The 14,122-nt window shown below is 48.3% G+C and overlaps 1 protein-coding gene across 2 annotated transcripts in view; it reads right to left on the reverse strand.

Annotated features, from left to right (window-relative positions):
- Positions 1-12,240, reverse strand: part of NPR3 (natriuretic peptide receptor 3) — a 69,127-nt gene extending 56,887 nt beyond the window's left edge. Inside the window, exons 1-2 of one of the 2 annotated variants that reach the window (XM_046672247.1) lie at positions 10,571-12,240; positions 634-756 (exon numbers count right to left, since the gene is read on the reverse strand). In XM_046672247.1, coding sequence (XP_046528203.1) covers positions 634-756; positions 10,571-11,327 — 880 coding nt within the window. In that variant the 5' untranslated portion in view covers positions 11,328-12,240. The remainder of the gene's footprint in view (positions 1-633; positions 757-10,570) is intronic. The other variant, XM_046672248.1, reaches the window with a different exon arrangement.
- Between the last annotated feature and the right edge of the window lie 1,882 nt (positions 12,241-14,122).

The raw sequence follows: 14,122 nt of genomic DNA on the forward strand, positions 1-14,122 counted from the left end.
AGGAGCAGTAATCTGGAAGGAAGTGGGGCTCAGAGCAGTGGCTTTCAAAGTTGTTTACTTCACTTTACAGTAATGGTTATTTTATTTATTCCACAGTGTGGCCCATGACAAACATATGTGTAACATGCATAAATATATACACACGAACATGCAATTATATTACTGAAATAAAAGTTTTATAAAGCAATACTTATGCTACATGTGACACACTTCAACATGTTCTATTCTATTACATTGATATTTCTAATCTATTCCGTTCTGTTAAAAATTCTGCCCAAATCTCACTAAAATTATTCCAACAGCCCATCATGATGACAACTTCCAGTTGGAAACAGACCAGGCAGGGTCTTTAAGGCCTGGATTTATGATCCCTTGGAGCGCTCCGCTCACTCCCAGACAAATCACTCGGCACCGGTGATCAGTACTGGTATCTTTTTGCTCTAGTTGAGTTCTCGGAGAAGAAAAGCTTGAGAACTTACGAGAAGTCGTGGGAGTGTTCAGAATTACAAATTTCTAAAATCCTATTTATGGAAATCAAATCCATCGAGGTAACTCAAATTATTGGCGCTTTCTCTTTCTCACAACCCCTTTTTGATGCCCTAGCAGGGGGAGGGGAACCGGAAGCGGAGTTACCGTAGGAAGAACTGTTGAAGAGTTCGATGTTGAAGAAGGCGTAGTCTCCGCTGGTCATCCCGTGCCTGTGCGCTGCCAGCATGATGCCCCGGATGGTGTCGCTGCTCGCACACATGATCACCACTGGGAGGGAGGAACAAACAACACGCGTGAGACGCCCCTTCACAGAGAACAGCGAGGGCGCTGAAACCAGTGGGGGCCGCCTGACAAGAACAGGGTACTTACCTAAGTCCTTAAGTAGCTCAGAATTACATAGGGAAAGAAAAGTAACTTTACAGTGGAGAACTCCAGCGGTGGCCGCCATAAAAAAGCGATGCAAGCCAACATCACCACCCGTGGGAACAGACTCATGAGCCTCCTAAGGTAATACACCCAGGGCCAAAGACGTCAAAATGGGCAACCTGAATCTAATCAGAAGGAAGCAGCCCCAAAGCCAGCTTGGGGAACAGAGTGTGGAATAGTGGGCCTATGCTCTCTAAAAGGGTCAATTTCGTGAAAAACGAAGTCAGGCTGAGGAAACGTTCTAGACTGAGAGAGACTTAGAGGAACAGAAAACTGAATGTAATGTGTGATCCCGCACTGGACCCTGGACCTTAAAAAATAATAATAATAAAAGTGTTGCTATAAAGGGCATTATTGAGACAACTGGAGAAATCTGAATAAGGTCTGTTAATTAGATAATAGTATTGCATTTGTGTTAGAGTTCTTGCTTTTCAAAATTATACTGTGGTTATATAAGCGAATGCCCTTGTTCTAAGGAAACACACACCGCGTATTTCGGGGTAAAGAAGCAGGATGGTTGTACTTACTCTCAAATAGTTCATAAAAAGATAATATCAGTGTGTGTATGTATTGAGGGGGAGAGAGGATTTGGAGTGATAAAGCACATGTGGCGGAATGTTAATTTGTAAAAATCTGGGTGAAGGCTATACAGAGGTTCTTTATACCTTCTTACATCTTTTCCAAAAGTGTAAAGTTATTTCAAAATAAAGTTTTTTGAAAAAAGTACTTCAACTAAATCACCAGATTTGCCCAATTTAAGGCAGTGAAGAGTGTCACTGCTTTTTATACTTAATAGCATGGTAAATACATTTTCCTGAAAAAGCAAACCAGATGGTTTTAGGGAGAGCGTTCATTTAGCAAATCAGAGGATGCAATGAGTGGAATAGGTTTTCTGCTGTCTGACTTTTGAACCCTTTTTCTCAAGCTGCCTCAACATCTATAGGAAATCGTTAACAAGATTCCAGCCCCCTCCTCATGTTCTCTCAGTTTATAGCCACACTGTCAGATTTGAGAGGCTTTAAGCAGCTCCCGAGTATGGTTGCCCACCACAAAGGGGTACAACAGGCTGGAGTGAAGTGGGGACCTGGCCATTATCCAGTTAATTGGATCACTGTTGATGGCTCCCAGGCCCCAGGACGGGGACCACTGTGTTCTGCTGCATACACGGAGGAGAGGAGACCCAGAGAGGCCTGGGCGCCATAACCACGTTCTCGTCATGCATGCCAGCCCTCCGACATGCGGGTGCTGAAAGATGTAAAACAAACTTCAGGCTGTGCCAAAGCTGCCTTGGCAAGCCACGTGGAGGGGCAGCCGCTCGTGGATATTTAGTTTACTGCTCATGTTAATTCAAAGCGTTAGATCATGACTCTGACATTTCTTACTACCAGAGGACTTGGTGTACAAGGTGAAAGCTCTGGACAAGTTTTTAAAACAATCCAAACTCGTACAGATCTATAACTGTGGGATTAGGTGTTGTTTGTGACTGGAGATACGGTTTTATATTTGGGATAAATAGTCAAATTCCAAGATGCCTCAGTGAGGAAGCTTTCGAAGAAACTTCTCCTTACTTGTTATGACTTAGATCCTTGTTTTAATTTGGATAAGGGGCTGAGACTGGTCAAGTTCGAAGAGCGTGGATTCCGAGAGTGGGCAGCTCCAGGACGCTCCAGGAAGCACTGGTGGACTGGCCCCTGCAGCCATCATCATTTTTTGATCAATTGATCATTGTCTGGAGTCTGGCTCTAAACCCCCAGACACAGAACTTGCTTCTGTCGGCATGTAAAGAGGAGAGTCACTGCTTGGGGGCAGAGTGCCAATAACCTAACTCAGATATTTTTAGATAATCTGAAATACAGATTACTTAATTTCAGTGAGGACCAGAATGTTTGTATCAGTGAGGACACAACATGTTTGTGTCAACATGTACCTGGGCATGCTAACTGAGGAGCCAAATTAGGATGTTAGTGAGGATGAAATCAGAATCAGGGACATCAGTAGGAGGATTCAGGTATCCAAAGACATCAGGCCTTGATAACCCTAAGCATCCAGCTGAGAGCTACACCTGGCCCAGGACCAAACAGGCTGTGTCCTCAGGCTGGAGCAAGGCTTCCCTAAGTCCTGGATGTGCTCTGCCCAACACTGACCTTGCTCTCACTTCTTTTTCTATTTTTACAGGCCTGGCCCATCTTCTTCCCTCTATCCTCATCACCACCAAGACCAACCCCTTCTGATGGACACATTCCTTCTTTGAATGCCAGTACCTGCTTGGACTGAGTCAAAGTGACCCAGAGCAGCATTGTGTCTATCTGAGCAGACTTTGATTTCTTTAGATCTCATCCATTTTGTGTTGACCATGCAGTTCAACTCTCAAAAGGAAACCCTGACTTCCAAGTTCATAGGCAGGGTATTGTTTTTCTTCCATAAAACAAACCCATAATGCACATTATCGTCCAGTTTAAGTTGCAGCAAGCATTTAAGGACACTCACAAAACAGTAAGAATGCAGAATCCTTCTAGATTTGTAGGATGCTACCTAATCTGTTATAGCTGTTTCATTCATGCCAAATTCAACAGCAAGTATTTTTAGCAATCTATCAGAAGGTCTAAAATACTTTTCACTGAAATAGCTTTCTCTTCCTACTCATGTTTCATCAGTTGATATAACAACAAATTAAATTATGTACTTATGACAAATAAGCACAACTGGCATAAACAGATTTGGGGACAACTCTTAGAAAGTATATGGACAAGTGTGAGAAGTGTGGACATACTCAAGAGAAGTACGCGAGTTACCAGTGTTCATCAACAGTCAACACAGTTTATGGAGAAAGACAGAGCATCACTAATCCTGCAAGCTGCTTAAGTGGAGGCCAGTTAAGACAACTTCTTATGATCTCACTTATATGTGGAATCTAGCAAACAAAGGAACAAACAAAACTAAACAGAAACAGACTCTTAATACGGGAAACAAACTAGTGGATGCCAGAGGGGGAAAGGGTTGCACGGAGCGGGTGAAATAGGTGCAGGGGATTAAGGGGTAAAAAATTTCCAGTTATAAAATAAATAGGTCATGGGGATGTGGTGTACAGCATAGGGAGTATAGCCAATAATATTGCAATAACTTTGTATGTTGACAGATGGTAACTAGACTTAGTGTGGTGATCATTTCATAATGTAGATAAATAGCGACTCACTCTGATGTACACCTGAAATGGAATATTATTCAGCCTTAAAAAGGAGTGAAATTCTGACACATGCGACAGCATGGATGAACCTGGAAGACATTATGCTAAGTGAATAAGCCAGTCACAAAAAGACAAATACTGCACGATTCCACTTATATGAGGTACCTAGCGCAGTCAAGTTCATAAAGGCAGAAGGAGAATGCGGGTTGCCAGGGGCTGGGGGTGCAGGCAATGTGGAGTTAGTGTTTAATGTGCACAGAATTTCAGTTTTGCAAGATAAAAATAATTCTGGAGATGGACAGTGGTGATGGGTTCACAACAGTGTAAATGTGCTTAATGCCATTGAACTGTATACTTAAACATGATTAAGATGGCAAATTTTATATTATGTGTATTTTGCCACAATTAAAAAAAGAAAAAGTGGAGGGAAAAGCAATTTCTGCTGTATTTAGGTATATTTAAATATATAAATACTAACTTTTTTTAGTCAAATTGTTAAATTTTGGAAAGGGGGAATGATGGTGTGATTTGAAGTTTCTGGATAGACTTTTCATCATTCTGCTCTATTTTTTCCTCCTGGTCAAAGAACTTGTGACGTTCCATGTCATCCTCCACTATCTGATTCTCACAGTGCCTCTGTAAGTGTCTTCTCCCCATTGCAACACGTTCCTGCAATCACTGAGAACAGCAGAGAGAAGTGCAAAGGGGTAGCTGTAGAAGTCACTTCAGAGAGCCAAAAACACTCTAAGTAGCAAAGCTGAGTTAGAGGAATGTCGTTTTCCCAGTCTCAGGTTTCCATCTGGAGCAACGTCCAACAGGGTGACACTCCTCATCTCTCAACGTGTCTTCATCTATCCCTCTCCCCCATCTCCCTGGAGGAAAAGGAGTGAGTTGTCAGATTGGTGAAACTAGAAGAAACCACAGGGCATACTGGATTCAGCCTCTCTTCCCTCCTCTTTGGGGTTTGTCTGCTTGCAGAAAGCGCACGTTATGGGTGACTTCTGTCATGTGGCAAGGGGCCTGTCCTGGAATGGGGGTCTGCAGCACTATTTGTGATTTACTGGATGACCCTGACTAATTCTAAGGGGAAATAATAGCAAGGAGCCCCTTTTGGTGACAGATCTAGATCCATATTCTCCAATAGGTTTTATCAGTGATAAAAACAGTATTTTCATATTGTCCATCTGACTCCTGCATCCATCTTATATTTAAGTCTAAACTTAGAAGGGAAAAGAGATGTTACTTCGTGGAAGCAAAGCAAGATATGCCATACACTTCAAACTGAAAATATGATAGCAGAAATTAAAAACTAAAACTCAGGGGCCAGCCCCAGTGAGCTAGTGATTAAGTTCAGTTCAGTGTGCTCTGTTTCAGCGGCCTGGGTTCAGTTCCCAGGCACGAACCTACACTCCTCATTTGTCAGTGGCCATGCTGTGGTGGTGGCTCACAGAGAAAAAGAGGAAGATTGGCAGCAGATGTTAGTTCAGGGCAAATCTTCCTTAGCAAAAAAAAAAAAAGAAGAAGAAGAAGAACCTCAATATAGTAACTTTGGGGGTAGTCAAAGAAATATCTAAGTAAGAGAAATTTTTTGAAAAAAGAGAGGTGGTAAACAGGAAAAAAAGGATAAGAACAGTAGTGTCTCAATCCAGGAAGACTAACATCCAAACAAAACAAATTCTAGAGAGAGAGAACAGAGAAAATGAAGGGGATAAAAGACATAATTTAAGAAATTTTCCCAGAACTAAAAGACGTGAGTTTCTGAACTGAAGAGGCTTACCCTACAATATCGTAACATGCATAAAGCAAAATAACTGGCATGAAAGTACATGATAATGAAAGGTTAAAACATTGGGAGCAAAGAGAAGGTTCTGAAAAATTCTAGAAAAAGAAATAGATAAACAATAGGTCAAGAATCTGCATCAATTCAAGCTTCCTAATAGCAACACTGGAATTTAGAAGACAATCCTTCAAATTCTGAGGGAAGATGATTTCCAACCTACAATTGTATAATTATGTATAAGGGTAGGAGGAAGAAATTTTCAGTCGTGAACGGTCTCAAACTTTAACTCTCATCCATCCTTTCTCAGAAAGCTCCTGGAGGATGTGCTCCACCAAAACAAGAGTATAAACCAAGAAAGAAGAACACACAGGGATCTAGTCCGAGAGAGAGAGAGGTGATGGGAGTTGCAGGAGGGTGTTGAAGAAAGAACCCAGAGTGACAACTGTGCAGCATGCTTAGAAAATAACCAAACTGGAACAACACAGGAGGCTTAAAACAGAGAATTGGTAGATGATTTAGTTATAAGCCCATAGGAAACTAAGCAAACAAACAAAAACAGAATTTGTTTTTAACCTCAAGGAAAGCAAGTAGGACAATAAAGAAAATGTCATCATAGTAGTCTATACAGCTCAGCTACAAGTAGCATTCAGAAGGTGATAATAATATAGACACTGAACACCGAGCTAACTAAATGTTTTGACACACCATATTGGAAGGATGACTGGAAGGAAAGCTTGAGTGTGTGGTTAACAGGCAGTAAAAGAGAACTAAGTCATCATCTTCCCTGGGATGACAAGAGATAAGACCCAAAACCGAAAAAATCAAAAGTAACATGTTATGTAGAGGTATGAAGTCAAATACTCACAGAAACAGCTACAAGAGTTGAAAACAGTTGCCTCTGGGAAGTAAGAAAGGGGGAGTGGGAGACGGGAAACTCTTGCTCCTAAAAAGACTTGTGTCACGTGTTCCCCTGCTGTGTGTTAGTTATTTTACACTTATCGTGGGTTCTTTGCTTAAACGGTCTACTGATCAACCACAGGGTCATTTACTCCAGCCTAATTCTAAAAATAAATGACTCTTGTGCTGATTAAGTATTGTTATCTCTACAGTTGTTGTGCAGGCCCAGATTAATGACATATTACTAACTAAAAGGATAAAACTACAGCCCTTCATACAAAAATGTTTGTGTGTACAATACTTCTAGTTCTGCATCTTATAAGATGTATAAACAAAACTACTGGCTTTTATTGCTTGAAAATAATATTTGTTTTTAAACTTGCCTTTTTAAAAATAAATTGATCATTGAGTGTGGAATACTGAGGGCAGTAGATGAGGGTATGAGGGAATCCATTTTAAATAAAGGTCATTATTTTTAAAAATAATATATACTCAGGTGTGTGTATTCTGGTGATACTATATGTTAGCGAAAGACATGAGAGAAACAAAATTTTTTAATTATTGACTTTGATGGAAAATCCCTGAAATGAATGATTAATATCCCTCAGTTTTTCATTCTGCAGTACAGCAGATAGCCAAATGGTATTTTTTAGTCATATTATTATTTGGGAGGGTGGCATCATCAGGTTTTACCCTGTGAGAGAGTCAAACATTTGTGATCTGATTTTAAAGATGAATTTAAGTCCAAAACAGTGCTAAAAATGTAATCTCCAAAAGGGGGGAAACTCTCTAGTTCTATGAAGTTTCATATGGAATTTTCTTTTTTTGAGGAAGATTAGCCCTGAGCTAACATCTGCCGCCAATCCTCCTCTTTTTGCTGAGGAAGAGTGGCCCTGAGCTAACATCCATGCCCATCTTCCTCTACTTTATATGTGGGATGCCTACCACAGCATGGCGTGCCAAGCAGTGCCATGTCCCCACCTGGGAGCCCAACTGGTGAACCCGGGCCGCCAAAGCAGAACATGCGAACTTAACCGCTGCACCACCAGGCGGGCCCCTGGAATTTTCAAAGACAAAAATATGGTCGGGTACGTGTTTACACTTAAGTGAGCACAAATCACAACCACCTAATGTCAATTTGATGAGGCCTGATTGTCATCTGCCTCACTAACAGAAGAGGAAATTCAGCCTCAGAGAAGGTGAGTGACTTGCACAGGCCACACAGCAGCTGAATGGAGACCCCAAATCCAGAACATCTACTCAGCCCAGGGGTCTTGCCCCTAGGCCTGCCCTCTCCTTCTGGTAATGGGGATTATCATCATATATGTAAAATATAATAAAACCTCACGTTTACTGAGCACTGAGTATGCATCTGGCATAGTTCCAGTGCATTCTGTGTGTTAACTCATTTAATCCTCCCAGCATCCCCAAGATGGGGGTCCCCGACTACCCACACTTTACCTGAGAAGCCGAGGTAAAGAGGTTTAGCAGCAGCCCAGGCTTCCTGCCAGTGAATGCCTGAGCCAGGACAGGCGCTCCGCACATCCAACTCCACTGAACCCCTCTACTGAACCCCGATTTAACCCATTAATCGCTTATAGGGAAGTAATGGTGATTAGTAAAAGATGAAAGATCCCCAGAGAGCTTTGTATCCAGCCACTTTCTCTCCAGAGAGTAGGGAATTTCGGTGGGCAGCGGGCTTAGGCAAGAAACTATTTTATTTTCCACTTCTGAACATCTGCCAAGTCGCTGTTGGAAATATATTTTAGAGTAAGAATGGGAACCTTATCACCTGTAAAACATGCAGGTCAGCTGAGCAAACTGTCACCACTAAATCCAAAGTTGGAAGAAAAGAAAAAAAGCAAAGAGACTTGGGAACATGTAATTAAAAAATCATGAGCAGCAGCAGACTGTGGCCCAAGCTTTCTGAAGTCCCCAGGCCCACCAGGGCACTGACGCCCTCACTCCCCACTGGCCTCAGCCACACCATTGTGAGGCTGAGGGGCATGGTGGCCAAGATCTGCCCTCATCTGGGCCGACGATGAATCCCAGGCCACGTGTGCAGGGGTCACTGCCCGCATGGAGCCCTCCACGGCGGTGGCAGCACAGACGCGCTGGCAGACCGCGGATCTCGCCTGTAGGGGGACACACCCCCATCGCCAGCCGCTCCAGCGAAGTCTCCGACTCTTAGCTCCAGGCCCTCAAACGCTGAGAGCTAAAGAATCGGCTTCCGGGGGGGAACAGAGCAGCCCAAGGTCTGCAGGGGTCTACAGTAACCTGGGGACTGAGAAAAGGGAGAGAAGTAGATGTGGGTTTTTCGGCTGGGCGTCGAGTCCGCAGCCGTTGGATACAAGTGCCCTTTTTCATCATCAGCAAAGCCGGCGCCCCGCCTGCTTGGCTGGCAGGGAATCGGCGCAGACAGCCTGGAGTTCGAACGCTTAAAACTTGGCCATGCATCCCCACAGTCAACACCTCCCGCCTCTGCGCTCTAAAGAGTGCGTTCACTCCGAATCCAAGGTGGCCAAATTGGGAAGAGGGACGGCCGCGGCGCCATCCTCCGTGGCGCCTCTGCCCATTCCCACCTGTTCCAGAGGCCCCCCAGCCTCCGGCTGCGCTGCCTCCCACCGGCAGCGCCCAGGTGGGAGCCCCACTCCTGACTCAGCCCCTCTCCCCTTGGGTCCCCCCTCGTGGTGTCGTGGGGAGCTTTGCCCAAATTGCGCCAGCGACAATCCAGGCGCGTGCGCGCCGAGGGGAAGCCGGGGCGAGATTCCCCGAGCGTTGTGCACGCCAAACCTGACACCCTGAAAGAGGGAACTGCGCTACGCTGGGATCTCAGCCCGCCTTCCGGCAGTGTGCTCCACAGTACAACCGGCCGCACCGGGGGCTTCCGCGCTTACGTATCCGCGACCACCCGCTTCTCCTCCCGCTCCCTGTAGCCAGAGCCACCATCCTCAGCCTTGAACTCTTTGTCCAGTTTGGTGGTTATTCGAACCGTCACAGAGCCGCGGAGAAAACTTGGGGGTCCCGTGGAAAGGAGGTTCAGCGCCTGCTTCTCCAGCGCGCGCTTTCGCAAAGCCTCGCTCCTGACGCTTTAGAGACCGCGATGCCGAACGCGCTGGGGAAAGTGAGTGTCGCCTGAGTCCAGACACAGAGAGGCATTTTTGGTACAAACCACAGGAGCTCGTTTATAAAGGGCTAGAGGGGCCATGGAAGGAATAAGAAGGGCGATACAATGAGCCTTTTAAAGAACGCTGGGATCTGTGGAAGGAGCAGCCAGGCAACCCCGAGACCCCAGCTAGCCAAGTGGCGGCGCGCGCGCTGTAGCGCGTGTGCATGCACTTCCGTACTAGGAGAGGGCGCACGTCGGGAAACGACCGGGTAACAAGTTCTTTCGGCCTCTGCACGCTTTCACACCCTGGCTGGGGCAGGGCACTGGGAGTGAGCCCCTAATCGTCAGCCCGGCGCCGGTGAAGGGGAAGCGAGGAAAAAATACTCAGGCGGCACCTGTCAGACCTGGGCATGGGCACACGGAAACTACGGGCTCAGATGCCCCTCCCCCAGGTTCCATCACCTCCCCAGGACCCTCTACGTACACCCCGCGACCGCAAGGAGCGGTGGTCAAAGGTCGTCGCAGCCAGGCAGCGCATACCCAGGGGAGTCCCCATGCGCGCCCTCCCCAGGTCTTCAGTGCCGCAGAGGGTAGTGCGGTCTGCAGAAGAGCGGACCGCTGTGTAGGGAGAGTCGCAGAGAGCGGTTGGGTTAGGGCCGGGGGACAGGAGCGCGCTTCTGCTCACCTCTCTCACTGGCCTGGATGTAGCGCACGATGTCGTCCAAGTCCAAGTCTTTGGTCTCATCGAAATTGTAGGCGGACGTGTGCAAGCCCTCCTCCTGGAAGACCTCGTGGACCCCCTCGAGGGTGAAGTAGCAGTTCCGCTCCAGCCTGTCGTCGCTGTAGACCAGCGCAGCACGGCTCCACTGGTGGTGACGGAACAAGGCGAGCATCATCTCGCCCATCTTGGAGTACGCGGGCGCCACGCGCGTGAGGTGTGAGTATTCAGTGTCCTTATGCTGGAAGCCGGCGGCCAGTGCCCCGGCCGACAGCATGGGCAGGTCCCAGTGCGCTGCAAGCCGGGCCACCGGTGCCGCCGCATACTCGCACACCGGCCCCAGGATAAGGTCCGGCTTGGCGCCCCGCGCCGCCGCCACGCGGTCCACCAGGCTGAAGAGTGCGCGGTTGCCGCAGTCTGAGTCTTCGTAGGCCACCTGGAAGCGAGTGCCGGGTGGCAGAAGCCGCCGCCCGGTCCCGTTGCCCTCCACGCTGCGCAGCGCGTATTCGATGGCCGGCCGCACCCGGGCCAGGGAGAACAGGTACGAATCGTCTTGGGGCAACAGCACCAGCACCTCGATCTTCTGAGGCGGCAGTGCCTCTCTCTCCCGGCGCCCGCCGCCCGGGCCCGCGCCCCCGCCGCCACCGCCACCCGTGCTGCCAGCCAGCAACGCCCAGCTGAGCAGGACGCACGCGGACAAAGTGAGCACCAGCAGGGACGGCATCGTGCCGCAGGAAAGCGCCTACCCTCGCTGCTGACTCGCCCTCTGCCCCCCACCCACCCTTCCTCTTTCCTCCCCACTCTTCTCTCCCAGGTCCCTGCGCCCCCTTGGGCGCTCTAAGAAAACAGAATACCCCCTCCACTAACTTGCCAAAAGATAGAGAGGAAGAGTCCTTCTTTGCAATCTCACTCGTTTTAAAAAAAAAGAAAAAAAGAAAAGAAAAGAAAAAGAAGAAAAAGTTCACCGGGTGTAAACCTGTATGCCTGCAATATATTTATATATATACTTATAAATATATATATTCGTCCTCCCTTTATATATACTATTTTGCTCAGAGATGGCTTCCTATTTGGGCGTTGCAAAGATTGCTTTTGAAAGCGTATTTGTAAAAGAAAAAAAAGTTAGACTTGTCCCAGTGCTTGTAATTGACGGTGCATCTCCCTCGCGTTTGATCTCATTGATTCGCGCCGGTTCCTGGATCCATAGCCCGCGTTTAAATAGCGTGGCAGCGGCGGAGCGTGTTACCACACATGGCGCGCCGAGGCCGGGCTTGTATTTCCAGCGGGTGGGGGTGGGGGGGCTGGGCTGGGGGAGCCTGTCATTAACATTCTTACATCAGGGCTCCTCCCCGCACCCCTACCCTTCCCACCCCTCCCCTGTCCCTAACCCCCACTCCTCGCCAGCCCTCCGCATTTTCCTTAAAGCCGCAGTCGCCCACTTCAGCAGGGGCAGGAGCCCGCACCGCACCGCCTCCGGGGTCCCCGCCTCTCCCCCGCCCCGCACGCGGCAGCGCTCTCTCCTGTTCCGGGCTTTAAAAAGGAAATGTTGGAAAGTAAAGAAATGCGCGCAGGCACACATACACCGTGCAAAAAAAAAAAAAAAAAAAAAAAAAGCAAAACACAAAAGGATTAGAGAAAGGGGGTGGTCCTAGAAATTGGTAGCTTCGTTGCGAAATTCCGCAGGTCCTGCTCCCTCTCACCTCTTTCGCACTCCGGCCACATTACCTCCTGACGCGCCAACTCTGGGCAGGCACCCGACCTTTCTGTCCCCTGGCGCAAAGTCAGGGAACAGGGACAAAGGTCCCAGTGCAGACGGCTCGATCGCCGACCTGGAACGTCCAACTAGCCCGGGCATTAACTGGCGCCCATCCTTCTCCCGCCCTCCTCCTTCTCGCGCCAGGCTTCTCCCCCCCCCGGCCGAGCGGGTTCGCGCTGGAGTCGCAGCGTTGCGGGGACTCCAGCGTCCCCGCGCGCAGACATTCCGCGGGCGCATTGCGAGCAGAAAAGCGAAACTTGTTGCTCCCAGAGGCGGGAGAACGATTCCGCTTCTGGAGGTGGCAAAAAGCTTGAAAAGCATCTCCAAGGCGTCCTCTGGGCTTTGTTTGCTGAACCAGGTAACTAAATAAAGCGATCTTCTCCCTAAATCGATACTCCGAGGGTCCCCTGGGTGCACGCGCACGCTCCGGTCCAGCCCCTGCGCTCGGAAATCCAGCCACTTCTGCTCGGGGGCGCGCTAGACTCTGTGCTCGCGGTTCTGGAAAGCGAGAGGTCCTGCGTCGGAGACCCAGTCCAGCCGCTGGTCACATCCACAACAGCAGTGGAGACAAGGATGGAAACGGCCGTGAGGAAGTCCGTAGCCAGAGGAGCCTTGCGGGGTCCTCCGCGCTTCAGGGCAGGTTCGAATGGAACTTGACCCTGGAACGTACGTGCTAACACCCCGAGGTCATTTGCGATGTGAACTGCTATAGTGGACGGGAGGATTCTGACACTTAAGTCCCGCAAATTAAAATAAATTGAAAATGTTTTTAAGTGGTCTTTCATTTGACTGGGCGTCCCTGTCCACGGCTTTCTATTAGTCTTAGACCAACGCCCTCTTTCGGCAGAAACTTGCAGCCGACTCGTATCCCCAGTGCCGCCTCCCCAGGCGCTGCGTCTGTTTTTGTTGTTTAAGCCGAGGCCTGAGAGAGCAAGACTTCTCACCTGTGACGGTGAAAAGGCAAATGGGGGTTTCCAGAGATGTGGCAACTTCAGGCACCAGCGTCGGTCGCTATGAACGGCACCCTCCTTATAGCTCTTTCTGACACCGTTAATGTTACTGTGGGTAACGTGTCCTCCTCTGGGTCGTTTAGACTTCAGATTACGTAACCCTGAATCTTCAGGTAGGACCTTCTAACTCCTGCGAGAACTGTCACTTTCTTAATTAGAGCTGCTAATCAGTAGGAAAAGGGGCATCTGCATAAAATTTAATTCCACAGAGAGGGTAATCCGCACACACTGTAAATTGAGATTTAGAGTTTCCCAGCAATTAAGTCATCCCTAAACTCCTGGGCAGAATGAAGGAAGGGAGGGAGAAAGAGAGGAAGAAGGGAAGGAAGGAAAGAGAGAAAGAAAGAACAAGGGCTAAATCTCGAATTCCAAAGGTCTTAATGGATTTCAAAACTAGTTGCCAGGAGACGTGAAGGCACCAGGGTTTCCTATTACTGCTCGCTATGCCCTGTGTCTGGGGAGCACCGGCCAATGGCGATATGATTCTGCATACTGGGTAGCGTGGGCTTATTCGGAGAGTCTGAGGTTTCAGCGGCCCCTGGTGTGAACGCCTCTCCCCTTCCAGGCGCTGCCCAGCCGCGCCGAGGGTCACCGGCAGGGCAGAGCGTTTACGTGTGAGCGAGTGTCCAGGCTCTCGGTGGCCTTTGGATCAGAGCTCTCAACTTCCAGCTTGTCACTCAAGAGCACCGACAAACCAAGCTGTGGAAGGGAAGAGCCCGCACACTAGACAGCAGAACAAGAAAAGCCAGTGTT

The sequence above is a fragment of the Equus quagga genome, chromosome 9 (genome assembly GCF_021613505.1).
Source record: "Equus quagga isolate Etosha38 chromosome 9, UCLA_HA_Equagga_1.0, whole genome shotgun sequence".
Taxonomy (NCBI): Eukaryota; Metazoa; Chordata; class Mammalia; order Perissodactyla; family Equidae; genus Equus; species Equus quagga.